Source organism: Furipterus horrens, unplaced genomic scaffold (genome assembly GCF_987537825.1).
Source record: "Furipterus horrens unplaced genomic scaffold, mFurHor1.1.pri manual_scaffold_10, whole genome shotgun sequence".
NCBI lineage: Eukaryota > Metazoa > Chordata > Mammalia > Chiroptera > Furipteridae > Furipterus > Furipterus horrens.
The window spans coordinates 68,077,253-68,091,706 of record NW_028327180.1 but is presented as its reverse complement, the minus strand read 5'-3'; the positions used below and the strand labels follow the sequence as shown (position 1 = coordinate 68,091,706).

The 14,454-nt window shown below is 37.7% G+C and overlaps 1 protein-coding gene across 1 annotated transcript in view; it reads left to right on the top strand.

Annotated features, from left to right (window-relative positions):
* Nucleotides 1–14,454, top strand: part of STK32A (serine/threonine kinase 32A) — a 95,308-nt gene that overhangs the window by 26,934 nt on the left and 53,920 nt on the right. The window contains exon 4 of the mRNA XM_090288063.1: nucleotides 105–256. Coding sequence (XP_090144189.1) covers nucleotides 105–256 — 152 coding nt within the window. The remainder of the gene's footprint in view (nucleotides 1–104; nucleotides 257–14,454) is intronic.

Sequence of the window (14,454 nt, the reverse complement as noted above, 5' to 3'; positions counted from 1 at the left end):
GATGAGGCCTCCAAGCCTCACTGAAGAACGAGTCTTGTTCTGTCGCTCATCACTGTGACCCGTCACCTCCCCAACCACTTTCTCACTCTGATTTGCCCCATTAGGTCTGCATCGTTCAGAAGAATGATACCAAGAAGATGTATGCAATGAAATACATGAACAAACAGAAGTGTGTCGAGCGCAATGAAGTGAGAAATGTCTTCAAGGAACTCCAGATCATGCAGGGTCTGGAACATCCTTTCCTGGTTAATTTGTGGTAGGTGGTTTTACTGCTCCTCTGAATGGAGACACTCCCACCTGCACCCCCAACACTGTGGCATAAAAAATGTATCTTGATTCCTAGGTGTGCATTTGCAAAGTCATTATTAGGATCTTCCTCAAGGACTTTTGTTTTGTGTGTCTTTGAGTTGATAATGAAACAAAATAATTGTTTTGTTGTCACCAATAACTACTGCTTAGTCCAGTTGTCAGCTTCTCTGGCCCTTGAGGTCAAATTTTATTTTATTTAAAAAAATATTTATTTATTTTTTAGAGAGAGGGGAAGGGAGTAAGAGAAACATTGATGTGAGAAACATTGATTGGTTGCCTCTCATATGCACCCCGACCAGGGACTAAACCCACAGCCTAGGCATGTGCCCCGACCGGGAATTGAACTGGTGACTTTTCACTTTGTCAGTTCATGCCCAACCAACTAGGCCACGCTGGTCAGAGCCAAATTTTATTTTTTTAAAGCACTGTAATTAAATAGGTTGAAGGAATGAGTTCAGATGCCTTTTCCCTCATTAGATAGTTTTTCCCCATTAACCATGGGGCAGAGACTGTAGGTAAAAAGAATGGTGTCACTGGCTGACATGAGGTTGATCTTCAGAACTTGCACAAAGCACTTTCTTCTTTAAATAATTGGCACTAAAATGGGTTTCTTTGTAGCAAGCTTCTTAAGCAGCCAACTATCTACCTGTGGGCTGGAGAAAGATAGGTACTGTCTGTCTCACCAAACAGGTTTTAACAGAGCTGTAGCTAACTAACTATGTGATCTGCTCTCAAAGCCGTGATCATAATCCAGGGCTTAGAAGATGATGAAGCTTGCATTGTCTCTCACTTCCTGCTATCTTCTTGTGTGGGGAGGTGTTTCTGTCTCATTTTGTTCTACATTTTAATGCAGTCATTATGTTGAGAACCAATTCTTAAAGCTAATTCAGTATGACTGTAATTTAAATAGGCATACCAAGCAGTGCTTACTGACTAGCAAAGGTAAGAAAAAAGGTCTTTATTTAGAGACTACTAATGGAAGAATAATTGAAATGCCACTGTGTTTAGGGACATTCCTCTGGAGGAATCAGTGCATTAAACCCATCTCTCTCCATCTTTAATTAACACACTCCACTTAATAGACAATTTGCTCAAACACTACGCTGCTGTTGAAAAGAAGATGGTTCTGTGTGACTTGGAAACAGGTCTGTTATAGGTTATGCACTACTGAGGCATGGCAGAGTCTAATTTTGGCTCAGGCTCAGTGGATTTAATCAGTAGTTGAGAGTGGTCTATTCAAAATGCAGCCCGATAAAGAATTAAGTAGAGGCAGCTCTTTCTTCCCCATCCTTAGCAATCATCAAATTGCCTTTTCTTCCCTCTCTCTGCACCCTGCAAATGAGGAAGGGCTCTCACTGTACAGGCTCTTTTTGTTCAAAGTCACATTTTCCTTCTCCTAAAGTTCAACCAACTCATTTTCTCTTTTTAAGACCAGGAATCTTTCATAAAGACACTTAGCATTTTACCCTTTCTGCCTGTCTCTCATCGCTGAGCAGGCAAGAGTGATTTCATTCTAGTCCCATTTTTCCCTCCTACAACAGAGGTGTTATGAGACTTTAAGCTGACCCAAGTCTGCAGACTTTGCTCTTTGCTCCACGGTGTCATTCCAGATGACATTTTGTTCTCCACGCGTGCTGACCTGGTGACAACACGACATGTGTCGTGTCCATTCCATCTTCTCATACTACCTCTCACAGTGGGACATTGGGCACCATTAATATGGATAGAAGAGAGTGGATTGACGTCCCACCACTCACCCCATGATTCTAGCACCACCTTCAGAACTGAACACTGGCAGGGGTACCATTTCTAAGAGTACAGCAGAAAACCCTTCTGTCTTTCAAACCCTGAGCTGAAGATCTTCAGATCACATATTAATTCCTTCTAATAAGTGCTTTCCGACTTAGTAGCTACAACATAGGAAGTGTAAGTGACTCTTCTCACAACTATTAAGCACCTTGCAATACTTCTGGAGGTGTGATTGTGAGCAGACTTAGCATTGTTAAATCACATTGTTCTAAGATAGGGTTAATGTGCATACCTTGTGTTGTTTTTATGAATGAAACGAGACCAGGTGCTATGCCCAGTGCCCAGCACATGGTAAGCATCTTACACATTCTAGTTCTTTTCCTTTCTTGCTTCGTTAAGGTACAGCGTTCTGAACGTGCCTGTCACCGAATGCCCAAAAGACAAATTGGAATGGTGCTTGACCCCAGGCATAATGCAAAGTTACGTGTGTCATGGGGAAGCGGAACAGGTGTTCAACTCATTTTTGAGAACAGCTTATGTTTTGTGTTCCACCCTCATTCTGCAAATCAAAGAAAGACATCAAATAAGCCCCAGTACATTACAATTTAATGAAGATTTGTGTCTTGGGTTTACAAGATATATCTTTTCTCCCTAAAGTTTCAGGAACCAATTTTCTTAAGTTATAAATAAAATAGCAGCAATATTTTCTGAACTCCTTTGTACCCCTTTGTGTACTTTAGTTTACTGATATCCTATGGAGGCCTTTCAATATTGCTTTCAATAATTTTCCCATGGATACTCAAAATGTCTCTTGTTGTGGGGATGTGTTCATAAAATTCTGGGTTTCAGGCTGAGGAAAAACACAAATTGTTTCTCTTTTAAGCAGGTTTATTATTTTTTTAAGTCAGTGTGTGTATATATAGGTATAAATACATACCTATATGATATTTGAAAAGTTTTCTGCTCATTGCAGCGAACTGGAAAACATAGAAAATCACATAGAAAAATGAAATAATCACCCCAAATGTGTTGGTGTGTACTTTCTACTAAAATATCTGCATTTGGTTTACTGTTTTGGATCATGCATTAGCCTCATTGACTTCTTCATTCATGTACCTATTTACTGAGCATCACAGACAAGTTGTAATTAGGGCTGTCGGATAAAATACAGGATGCACAGTTACATCTGAACTTCAGATAAATAACCAATAACTTCTAGTATATGCCCCAAGTATTGCCGGTGACTTATTTTAACTGAAAATCATCTGTTATTTGATTTTCTAAATTAAGCAAGCATCTTGTATTTTCAACTTGCTGAATCTGGCAACGTAACTGTCACAGGGGCCCACACTGTGGGGACGCAGTGGTCAGAGAGTGAACAGAGCTCCTGATTTGCCCTACATTCCCATTACCCATGAGAGGTGACTCAGTCAAGTGGCCCGTGAATGTATGGACTGTGAGAAGTGCATGAAGGGACTAAGTGTAAAGAGGAATGCGTGTGTGTGTGTGTGTGTGTGTGTGTGTGTGTGTGCGCGCGCGCGCTAAGGGGTTTCAGGGAGCAACCGTATTCAGGGTGAAAGAATATTCTAGTTAAAATTCAACCTCCCAGCCTCTCCGAACCTGGCCCCTCTAAACACAGTCCTCAGATGCAGGCCAGGTTATAAAGTGAAGGCTGCCCGACAGGGCTGGCATCCAGGAAAAGCAAACACAATTTTCCTGAGAGTGCCTCGCGCCTCGCTGGGGGCTGCTAACAAAGCCCTGGCAACGGCAGCCCACAGCCTGCAAACAAAGGGCCCCAGCCGTCCCCAGCACGGCGGGTTCCCCAGGTGGCTTTTGTTAATTGAGATTAAGCTTGCAGCTGCACACAGCTCCCTGGGGCTTCACTTTCTTCCAAGCCCAGCTCTCTCCTCACCCACTTCTCTTGTTCCTGTGAACAGAAAGGGTCTGGTTTTCAGTGGAAAGGATCCCTTGTACTGAGAGTGTGAAAAGGGGTTCCTGTCTGATGGCTGAAGAGAGCTGACGAAGTGGGTTCCCTGGCAGACGCCTCCATCAGCTGTGACTCAGATACCAGCTTTGCTTCAGGGAATCACAGGCTAGAACTCAGGGTAGCCTCCGAGGCACAGCATCAATAATAATCATAGTCTGTTCATCCTAACAATCTTGGTTGATAGGGAATATTAGTCCCATTTTACACTTGAAGGAACAGAAGCTCAGAGAGATTGAGTAATTTTTCCAGAGTCACACAGCCAGGAATTTTATCAAATGCATTTTTTATATTGATATCATTTCTATTATGTAGAGTAGCAGATTCATCGATTTGCAAATCTTTAAACCTTGATTTCTTAAAATAAACCCTAGCTGGTCATGGTCTATTAAAATAAATTCTAGTTGGTTATGTTCTATTATCCTTTTGTATATATACATCACTGGATACTATATAAATATTTATTCTTATTTATATATTAACTTATTTTATTTATAAATATTTATTTTATTATATATTTTAAGAGGTGCATTCGCCAGGTTGAATGCAGAGGGCATGAGCCCGTTGAGAGGACAGAATTGTTAGTGTAGGACAGAGAGGAGGAGATGGCCAGAGTGAGGTCCCGAAGCTGGTGAGAGGGACGTGGCTCAGAGCACGGGAAACAAGCTTCCCTGGGTGGGAGTGCGGGTGCTTCTCGCACTGTACTAGGACGGAAGACAGAGAATGCATGTGTTTGTGGGCTGGTAGACTTGTTGGTGGGCAAGTGAAGTACTTCTCATGTCATTGCCTCTGTGACATATGAGTTCATCAGCTGAGAATGAAGAGTGGGCACAGATTATGAACTTTTAGGGAGAGAAGTGCTAGCTGATTGTTATACAGAACTAGAATGGGATTATTTAAATATCTACTTGAAACTTGCGGTTGTAAATTTCAAGTGAATCCAGTATGCACTGTTCTGTGCTTTTCTCCTTCAAGTACACTTAATAGATGATATTTTTTTGTTGCATTTTAAAGAATATAGGTGGGTTTGATCAGGATCGGGGGTTAATTGGGAGAGGTATTCCTACTATGACAAAGTTTAATGAATTGAAAAGTATATTTTTAGGAAGCGGGCTAAAGAAGTAGCTTATCGGGGGAAACTTAAGGAAATCACACATATGTTAAATCACTCATAGTACTGAGGTACTATGCTAAGATATCACATGCATTATCTTATATATCATCATATATTTGTCTCATATATCTTCATATATTAATATTTATCTCATATATCCTCAGATAGCATATGTCCCCTTACAAAGATGAGTAAGGTAAAGATGAGAGGTTTGATTCCTTGCCCAAATCACAAAACCAGAAAATGATACCAAATCTGGATTCTAAATCTCACCCTCCAAATTCTCTAAGATCCTCAGGGTTAACTGATATTTTATTAACTTAAGTAGGTATTATTACTTCCAAATCTCTAAAACCAAACTTTAAAAAATTAAATTCAAGTGAAAAATCAATAAAAAAAATTTAAGAGCTATTTAAAATAAATAAATGACTCATGATAATGTTTTAATGAAATAAAATCCCCTCTTATAACTTAATATACTCCAGTTTGAGAAAAATCATTATGCCTTTTCCCACTTCCCTGGTAGAGTTCTGACTGCCGGGTATCAGAAACAGAGATGGGTGGAAGAACCCCATGAGATGACAGCAGAGGCAGAAAAGATCAAAACCTTCCTGAAGATGCAATTGGTCTAGTTTGACTCTAAACACTAATCAGGTGAAGGGAAGTGGGTACATTAAAAATGAAGAGGCAAGGAGGAGGGCCTGAAGGACAAAATAAGAATTTCTGTAATTGGTAGCAATGCTGGGAAACCTCTCTCTGCCCTGAAATTCTGAGACTGGTGTGGCAACTTGGCCAGAAAGGAAGAAAATTGAGTCTTCCTACAGAGGCAGAGGGTAAACCAGAACTGGGGCCAAATGAACGTTTTGCCTCTCCACTCCATCTACTCTGCAGACATGGCCAATCAAAATGGCACATCCTAAACCTCTCTGAGCCCAGTTGGCACTGCCTAGCCATTCTCAGAATCACAAGTGATCATTTGTCATCCCATCAATGACCCAAACTCTTCCCACTTAGACTGTCTCTCTGCAATTAGCCTATGAGTCTCATGAAGCACAAAAAGTGTTAACTTCTAAAATGGACTTTTCTGAACCCCTGATAAACACTATGGGTAAGAGGGTGATTTAATTGTTCCTCATTATCATTTTACCTTGAGTCTTGGCTTTTCCTTTTACATGGGTGGCAACATTTTTTATTCCCCTTGGCCTGTTGACTGGCTATACTATTCTCTGAGCTAACGGTCTCAAGAGTTTCTGTAGAAAATAATCATGGCCAAATTTTCCCCAGAGAAGCTTCATAAATAACATCTCCAGAGCCAGTACAGATGAGCTGACAGGTCGCAAACTATCCTTCAGAGCTCTGGCCAGAGAAAGGTCAGGGCTGAAGGAAAACCAATGACTACATTAGAATGTCAGGAAAATAAATTGGTAACCTGCTATGTGTAGTTTTTTAAAAATCACCCACAGATTTTTCATTGTGTAAATCATGGATTTTTGTTCATTTTATTTTAGGCTATAGTTTATGGTTTGAATCAGGCAAGTATGTGTATTGCTTTCTCTGAGGCTTTCATGAACCCCTACAATCAAAATCACGTCCTTCTGAAAGTTTAAAAAAAATTAAAAATGACAAAAAAAAATGATTCTTCTGTGAGTCTTTATCATGGTCTTCTTCACTTCTCTCTTACAGCCCTTAGCACATGTTATAACTACATATTTGCTTGCGTAAATATTTGTTTATGTGTTATAGATGATTAGCTTTAAGAAGATGAAAACCATGTTCCTTGGTTTATTCCTTTATCTCCAGCACCATGTACAAGTAAATAAATATACCATAAATATTTGTCAAATGGCCATTGAATAAACAAGTGCTCATTATGAACCAAGCTCGAGGGCGGGGGTTGCTGATGGATGCAGAGATAAGCCAAGCACAAATTCCTCACATCATTGGCCAAATGAGGAATTCAGGCAAAAAGTATTAATGGTCATGATGCAATATAATGTAAGGTAACCATCTATACAGCTAGGTTTCTGGAGTGTTCTATAACAGAGAAATGACTGGGTGCTGTGGAAGTGCAGAGAGAAATACAAAGGGGTAACATGCAACTTGTGTTTGGCAAGAATAGGTCAGGAAAGCCCTAGTAGGTCACTTGGTTAGAGCATCATTCTGATACATCAAAGGAACGGGTTTGATCCTTGGTAAGGGCACATACAAGAATCAACCAATTAATGCATAAATAAGTGAAACAACAAATTGATGTTTCTCTCTCTCTTGCTCTCCTTTCATGTCTCTTTTTGAAAAAATATTAATAATGTAAGGACTAAGTCAGGAAAGACTAAAGTACAGAAAAGATGAACTTAGACCAAAGGTGTTAATGCACAAATTTCTTTTTTTTTTTTAAAGATTTTATTTATTTATTTTTAGAGAAAGGGGAAGGGAGGCAGAAAGAGAGGGAGAGAAACATCAATGTGCGGTTGCCTCTCATGAGGCCCCAACTGGGGACCTGGCCCACAACCCTGGCATGTGCCCTGACTGGGAATCAAACCAGTGACCCTTTGGTTCTCAGGCTGGCACTCAATCTTCTGAGCCACATTAGCCATGGCCAAACAAGTTTTTTTAGTTTAAAATTTACACCAAATTTTCTTCTGCCTATAAAGAAAGTTTTAATGACCATATATTGTAACTCTTGTAGTTTCCTCAAATCCAGTCTGCTCGTGATCAAAGCGATCTACATAAGCTCTAAAGTATCCATGTTTATGAATTTTAGGTATATGGGTGTTTAATCCATACATATACACAAGAGTGAATGAGGTCATCAGTGTGCTGCGTGGCGGCAGTGAAGGTGTGACTTTTCCTTCAGGACTTTATAAGGCTACTTAGGAGACAAAGTGCTATATAAGTTTCAGATGTTCTTGCTCTACTACTGGGTTTTTCTGAAGACTTAAGGAAATTTGACAACATACTCTAGAGAAAGGATGTGGGGAAATAGGAACTCTCACATATTGCTGTTGAGAATCCAAAATGATACACCTTCTGTGGAGATTAATTTGGCAATATTGAGCAAGAATTACACATGCCTTTACCTTTTGATTTAACAATCTTTATCCTAGGGAATCCACTTCTAGGAATCTACACCACAGTTATGCTGGCCAGAATACCAAAAAACATGTGCTTGAAGATTTTCACTCTTATGTCATCAGTAATAGCAAAAGACTAGAAACAGGTTGAGCCTCATTATGAATTTAGGATATATTTTCTCTTAGCTTACATTTGTGTATGCGTATGTACACTATACCTTTACCTATAATAAAAATCTTTATTTCTGTATCTGTTCACTGAGAAATCCTAGTAACAATAACAACCAGATTGCAGCAAACACTCCTACCTCCCAGGTAGTGTCAAGAGGAAATATACAAGATAGGCAGAAGTACTGTATCTTTTCACAGCAGAAAGTCATAGTTATCAAAACCTCCTAGGGCCATTTCAAAGTAACATATGATCCAACTTAACTATGTTTCTATTGGTTAAAGAATAGACATGAACTGAATGTCAATAAGGATAATAACATCAAACCTATGAATTCATTATTTGAAAAAAACTTAATTTTTTTGAGGATTCTAGGAAACCAACATATTATTTTGAAAGTTGCGAATAAAGACTTAAACAATTGTTTTACCTTTTCAGATAGGAACTGTACCTGAGAGTAACCAAATAATTGATGAAAGCCCATTTTTCTTTATAAAAGTCTTCCAGCTAAAATACCAAGGACAAATGATAGAACTGAAATATCACAAGCCCTAAGGAATTTTTGGATATAGGCATTCAAATGATTAATCGCTCATAATACCATGAAAAGATATCCTTATTAATTCTCCACCTCCTGATCAAAGAATACACACCATCTGTGATGTAGTCTTTCCACCAAAAAATCCAACCTGAATCTAAACAAGCCTCAAGATATAACTAATTTTCACGAAATATGGAGTTGTGGAACCCATAGAAAAGACATAACATGAACGCATCGGTGAAATTCAGATTGTGGAAATGATTTGGTTTCTTCAACAAAAAATTGCTAGGAATGGAAGGAGAATTGGCCAGGTAAAGTATGGAGTTAAAAAAAAGATTTTTAAGACATATAAGCCAAAGGAAATGTATGAATCTTATTTGAATTCATTTAGATGACCCAAGTATCCTATCCACTTTTTTAAAAGGAAGGTTTAAAGAACAATCAGGGAAATGTGAACATTGTATATTTGATGAAAAGTACTAGGTACTTTATATAGATTAGAAGCTGCCTTATCTGTGTTGGTTCCTTTCCTGATAAGACAACATATATTATTTTTATTCTTTTTTTAATTGAAATACATTTGACATATCATTGTGCAAATGTAAGGTGTACAACATGTTAGCTTAATATATTTATATAGTGTAAGTTGACTACCATTGTAGTGATGATGAGCACCTCTACCATGGAACATAATGATCTTTTCTTTTGTAGTGCTTAGAATCATTAAGTTCTAGTCTCTTAGTAAGTTTGATGATTATAATACAGTATTGTCTATCTTCACTATACTGTTTACTATTCATGCCAAATAAGACAACATAGATATGCCAGAGTAGAAAGAAATATCTTTGTTATATTTTTAAGGCTTTTAAAATATAAATAAAAAATTACTTATAATCTTACCATTTAGAACACTTGTTATCTTATTTTCAGAAAAATTTCATGTATATATTGGGATATATATAAATATGTTTATTTTCTTTTATGCTTGTATGTGTATTCTTTTAAAATATATTTTAAGCATCTATATATTATATACTGTAATGTATGTTATGGTATAAACATTGCATCTATATATTATAATGCATAGAACATACTATAATGCATATTATAGTATAAACATTGTTTTTTCCCTCACTTTTTGATCATAATATCTCTTAAAAATCTTTTTATATCAGAATATAGATCTGCCTGATTTTTATTTTATTTTTATATATTTTATGTATTTTTTAAAGATTTTATTTATTTATTTTAGAGAGATGGGAAGGGAGGGAGGGAGAGAAACATCAAGGTACGGTTACCCCTCACATGCGCCCCAACTAGGGACCTGGCCGGCAACCCAGGCATATGTCCTGACTGAGAATCAAACCAGCGACCCTTTGGTTCTCGGGCCAGTGCTCAATCCGCTGAGCTAGACCAGCCAGGGCGGATCGGCCTCATTTTTTTAAATGTTGTATAATCTGTAATATGAATTCACCATAATTTATTTGCAAGTTCTCCTATTGATGGACATGAACAGGGTTTTTGATTTTATATAATGTAATGAGTATCCTTATAAGTACATCTTGGTATAATTTTTCAAGTGTATACATAGTGGAAGTTCCTAGCATTGAAATTATGAGCTCAAAAACCCTGTGTTTTTTCAAGAGGTATTTCCAACTTCTCTCCAATGGTGGTATCTCCAAATTAACCTCCATCCAGAGCACATGAGAATGCCCCTTTCTCCATGTCTTCACTAACAGCGGCGCTCATCAAGCCTTGATGGAAATGCTTGACTCTGATTCTTTAATGAGTAGAAGTCATGACACACTTATCTAGATTATAAAATCCCTTCCTCTAGATTTATAGTAGCAAAAGTTGTGCCGACTTGGTTCCAGTGTTATCTAAGCCAGTAACCTTTCTCTTACCTCAGTTGTCCTGCAGGCTGTGGCATATCAGTTAAACACACACACACACACACACACACACACACACACACACACACACAAATTGGGTACAGTTTGATAAACTGTTGAAGTTGGACTTTTACTAACCTTGGTTTTTAAATGTTGTCATGGTAAATGAATTGAGTGAAATAATACTAGTTTGGTTTTACTTTTTTATGAATCTCACATTAGATACACTTTGGAAAATTACTCCAGAGCCACAAGAGGAGGCATGTGATGGGCTGTTGAGCCAAAGGAAGGTTTTAAAATTCAAATTTGTACTGAACGAACAGGAGACTGTACTCTAACCTCCTCTTTGCCCGTTCCTCAGGGAACTCCTCTCAGGGCTAATGCCTTTCCTACACTGAAAAGCCTGCCGTGAGCACCGCGGTTCAGAGTCTAAAAATCACAGATAACTGTTCTATCGTTTCAGCGCACAGGACAACATCAGTTCTTAAAACTTCTATAAAGGCCCCTGGCTGAATATAGAAATGTCCCAGCATTGGAATAAGACTTGAAGGACATTTAAATAATTATCCTGGCAGGATTTTCTTATAAGCCCTGGATGTTTTTTCTCTCATGAACTTGACTGGGCACTGTGCACACAGTGTGTGTGTGAACTGCATGGAGTCAGACGCAGTTTGGCCTCCACAATTTCCTAACATGTGATTCTAGAGCAAATGTATTTTTATCCTCTCTCTACACTAGAATGCTGTATCTCTCTACTTAATATCCTCTTTTTTTATAAAATTTTATTGAGGTATTTTTATATGTCACACAGTTTACCCATTCCCAAATGATCTTTAGTAATTTTCTGAGTGGTGCAACCATCACTATAAATCAACTTTAGAATATTTTCTTCCTTCCACTAAGATCCCTTGTACCCCTTTAAAGTTGATTCCTGTTCCCAACCTGAGCCCCAGGCAACTAATTTTCTGTATCTATAAATATGCCTTTTCTGATGATTTCATACAAATGGAATTATGGAAATGCAATCTCTTATGTCTGGTTTCTTTTATTTTTAGCCTAATGTTTATAGAGTTCATCAATGCTGTATAGTAAGTAGTATGTGTTAATACTGTTGTCCTTTTTAGTGCCAAAAGGTGCTCCATGAATAGTAGAATGTTCAGTGTTTCTGAATACTGGAATACTGTATGGATACCACATTTGGTCTGTCTTCACCAGCTGATGGACATCTAGCTCGTCTCCAGTTTTTGCCAAGTAGAAATAATGCTGCAACGAACATTCATGTATAAGTCTTTGCATGGAACTATATTTGTAGTTCTTTTGAGTTGATACTTAGAATGGAATTGATGGGTGTTATGGTAGTTTTATGTTTAAGTTTTTGAAAGACTAACAAACTGTTTTCCAAAGTGACTATACTATTTACATTCCCATTAGTAATACAAGGAACACTCATACATTTCTGGTGGGGAATGTAAATGGTACAATCACTACTCTCTTTATCCTGGGGTCAATATTTGTTGTTATCTGATTATAGCCATTCTGATGGGTGTGAAATCTGTGGTTATAATTTGCATTTTTCTACTGATTAATGATATTGAACATCTTTTCATATATATCTTTAGTGAAATCTAGGTTCCTACCTTTGCTTGTTTTTTGATTGGGGTATTTGACTTACTGGGTTGTAATAGTCCTTTGTAAGTTCTGGATATAATTTTTTGTAGATTATACATCTTATAAATATTTTTCCTAGTCTGTTGCTTGAGTTTTCATTTTCCTTAATAGTGTCTTTTGAAGTGCAAAGGCTTTCAATTTTGATAAAGTCTAATTTTAAAAATATTTAATGGATGTTGATTTTGGTGTTCTATCTAGAAACTTTTGCCTCTTCTGAGGTATCAAGGATATTATCTTACATTTTATTTTAAATGTTTTATTGTTTTTGCACTTACATTTATGCCTATGATTCATTTGAGTTAATTGTTGTATATGGTGTGGAGATCTAAATTCATCATTTTTTGAATGTGGTTATCTAATTGTCCCAGCACCATTTGTTAAAACGATTATTCTTTCCTGGCATTTTTGTCAAAAATCAAATGACTGTTAATAAAAAGATTTAGTTCTAAACTCTAAATTCTGTTCCATTGGGATATACGTCTGTCCTTATGTCAGTGACACACTGTCTTGATAAGCATAGCTTTTATAGGACATTTAGAAATTGGAAAGTTAAAGTCTTCCAATTTTTTTCTTCTTTAAAATTATTTTGGCTATTCTAGGTGTTTGGCATTTTCTCATAAATTTTAGAACTTGCTCTAAATTCACATGTGATATTTAGCCCAGGCCTGCCTGAAGCCTGTGCATATTCCACTTGTATTTTTCTTCAGTGTGTTTTTAAATTGATTCCATCTTTAGAATCAATCAACGTCTTTCTTTTTCTCCAATGTCTAAAAGCTTTGAGAAGCAATAACAAATATCAGGTATGTGTTTCCCTTCCTTTGCTAGATAGAGATATAAGAACTGGCCCTTGCTAGGCAGAGTTTAAATTAAGATTTGGCACAATATTTCTGCAATGGGCAGCAGCTTCCCTTGGGTCATGGTTTTTTTTACTACAACCCATAGAAAGTAAGATATTTTTCATCACAATCCTGTAGATATACTCACAGAGACACACATTGTTTTCACAAGAACAAAGATTTGTAAACAATATTTAGCCTTACATGTAAATAACATTTATTTTATGCTATCCAGTCTATTTCATTTCTTCAGCAAACAGCCAAACTGATTTCACAACCTATTAATGGGTGATGATTCACAATTTGAAAAACAAGTGGATAATATTCTCGATCTCTTTCAATGTTCAGATTCAGGCTAATCTCAAGACGGCCTCCATGAGACAGCTTTAAGCATGTTGATTTCTTTGAACTTAATTTGGTAAACATGCTAATTTCTAACAATAGAACCTAGGGAATGTATTGTATCACAGACCCACCTAAAACTTGTGTGTTTCCCTGGCTGGTATGGCTCAGGTGGTTGGAGCATTGACGCGTGCACCAAAAGGTTGCAGGTTTGAATCCCTGTCAGGTGTATTAACCTTGTTTTTCTCTTTCCCTTCTTTCGTTCGTTTATTTTTTTCTTACAGCTGTTTGTAGAATGTACACTTCAGACCTTGTACAGGTACTGAGGACTCAAGGATGAGTAAGAGCAGGCATACGCTCTCTTAGGATGGTGAGAATGAAGGTAGTTCATCTGAAAGCACACAGAAAAATAGTTTTAAGCCATGATAAGTTCTTTGAACAAGAATGTGGCATTGTCTGTGAGCCAGGATTTAACATGGACTGTGAGAAACGTCTCTGTGGGAAGGAACCGTTGAGATGAGACTGAAAGATAAACAGAACGTAACCAGGCAATGGACGGCACTGTGTGTGTGGCACAGGCCCCCCCACATCACACGCTTCTCAGGCTAGAGGAAGGTGTGAACCCCTGGTTGAGAAATGAAAGGAAAAGGTGTTTGAGATAAGTCTGTAAAAGTATAACTGTGGTGTGTAGAAAGGATTGGAGGGAGCTATGAATAGCCTATTACAGAGGTCGGGGTCAAGCTTGGTAGAGAAAAGTGCAGTAGGGTGGTGGTCTTTTG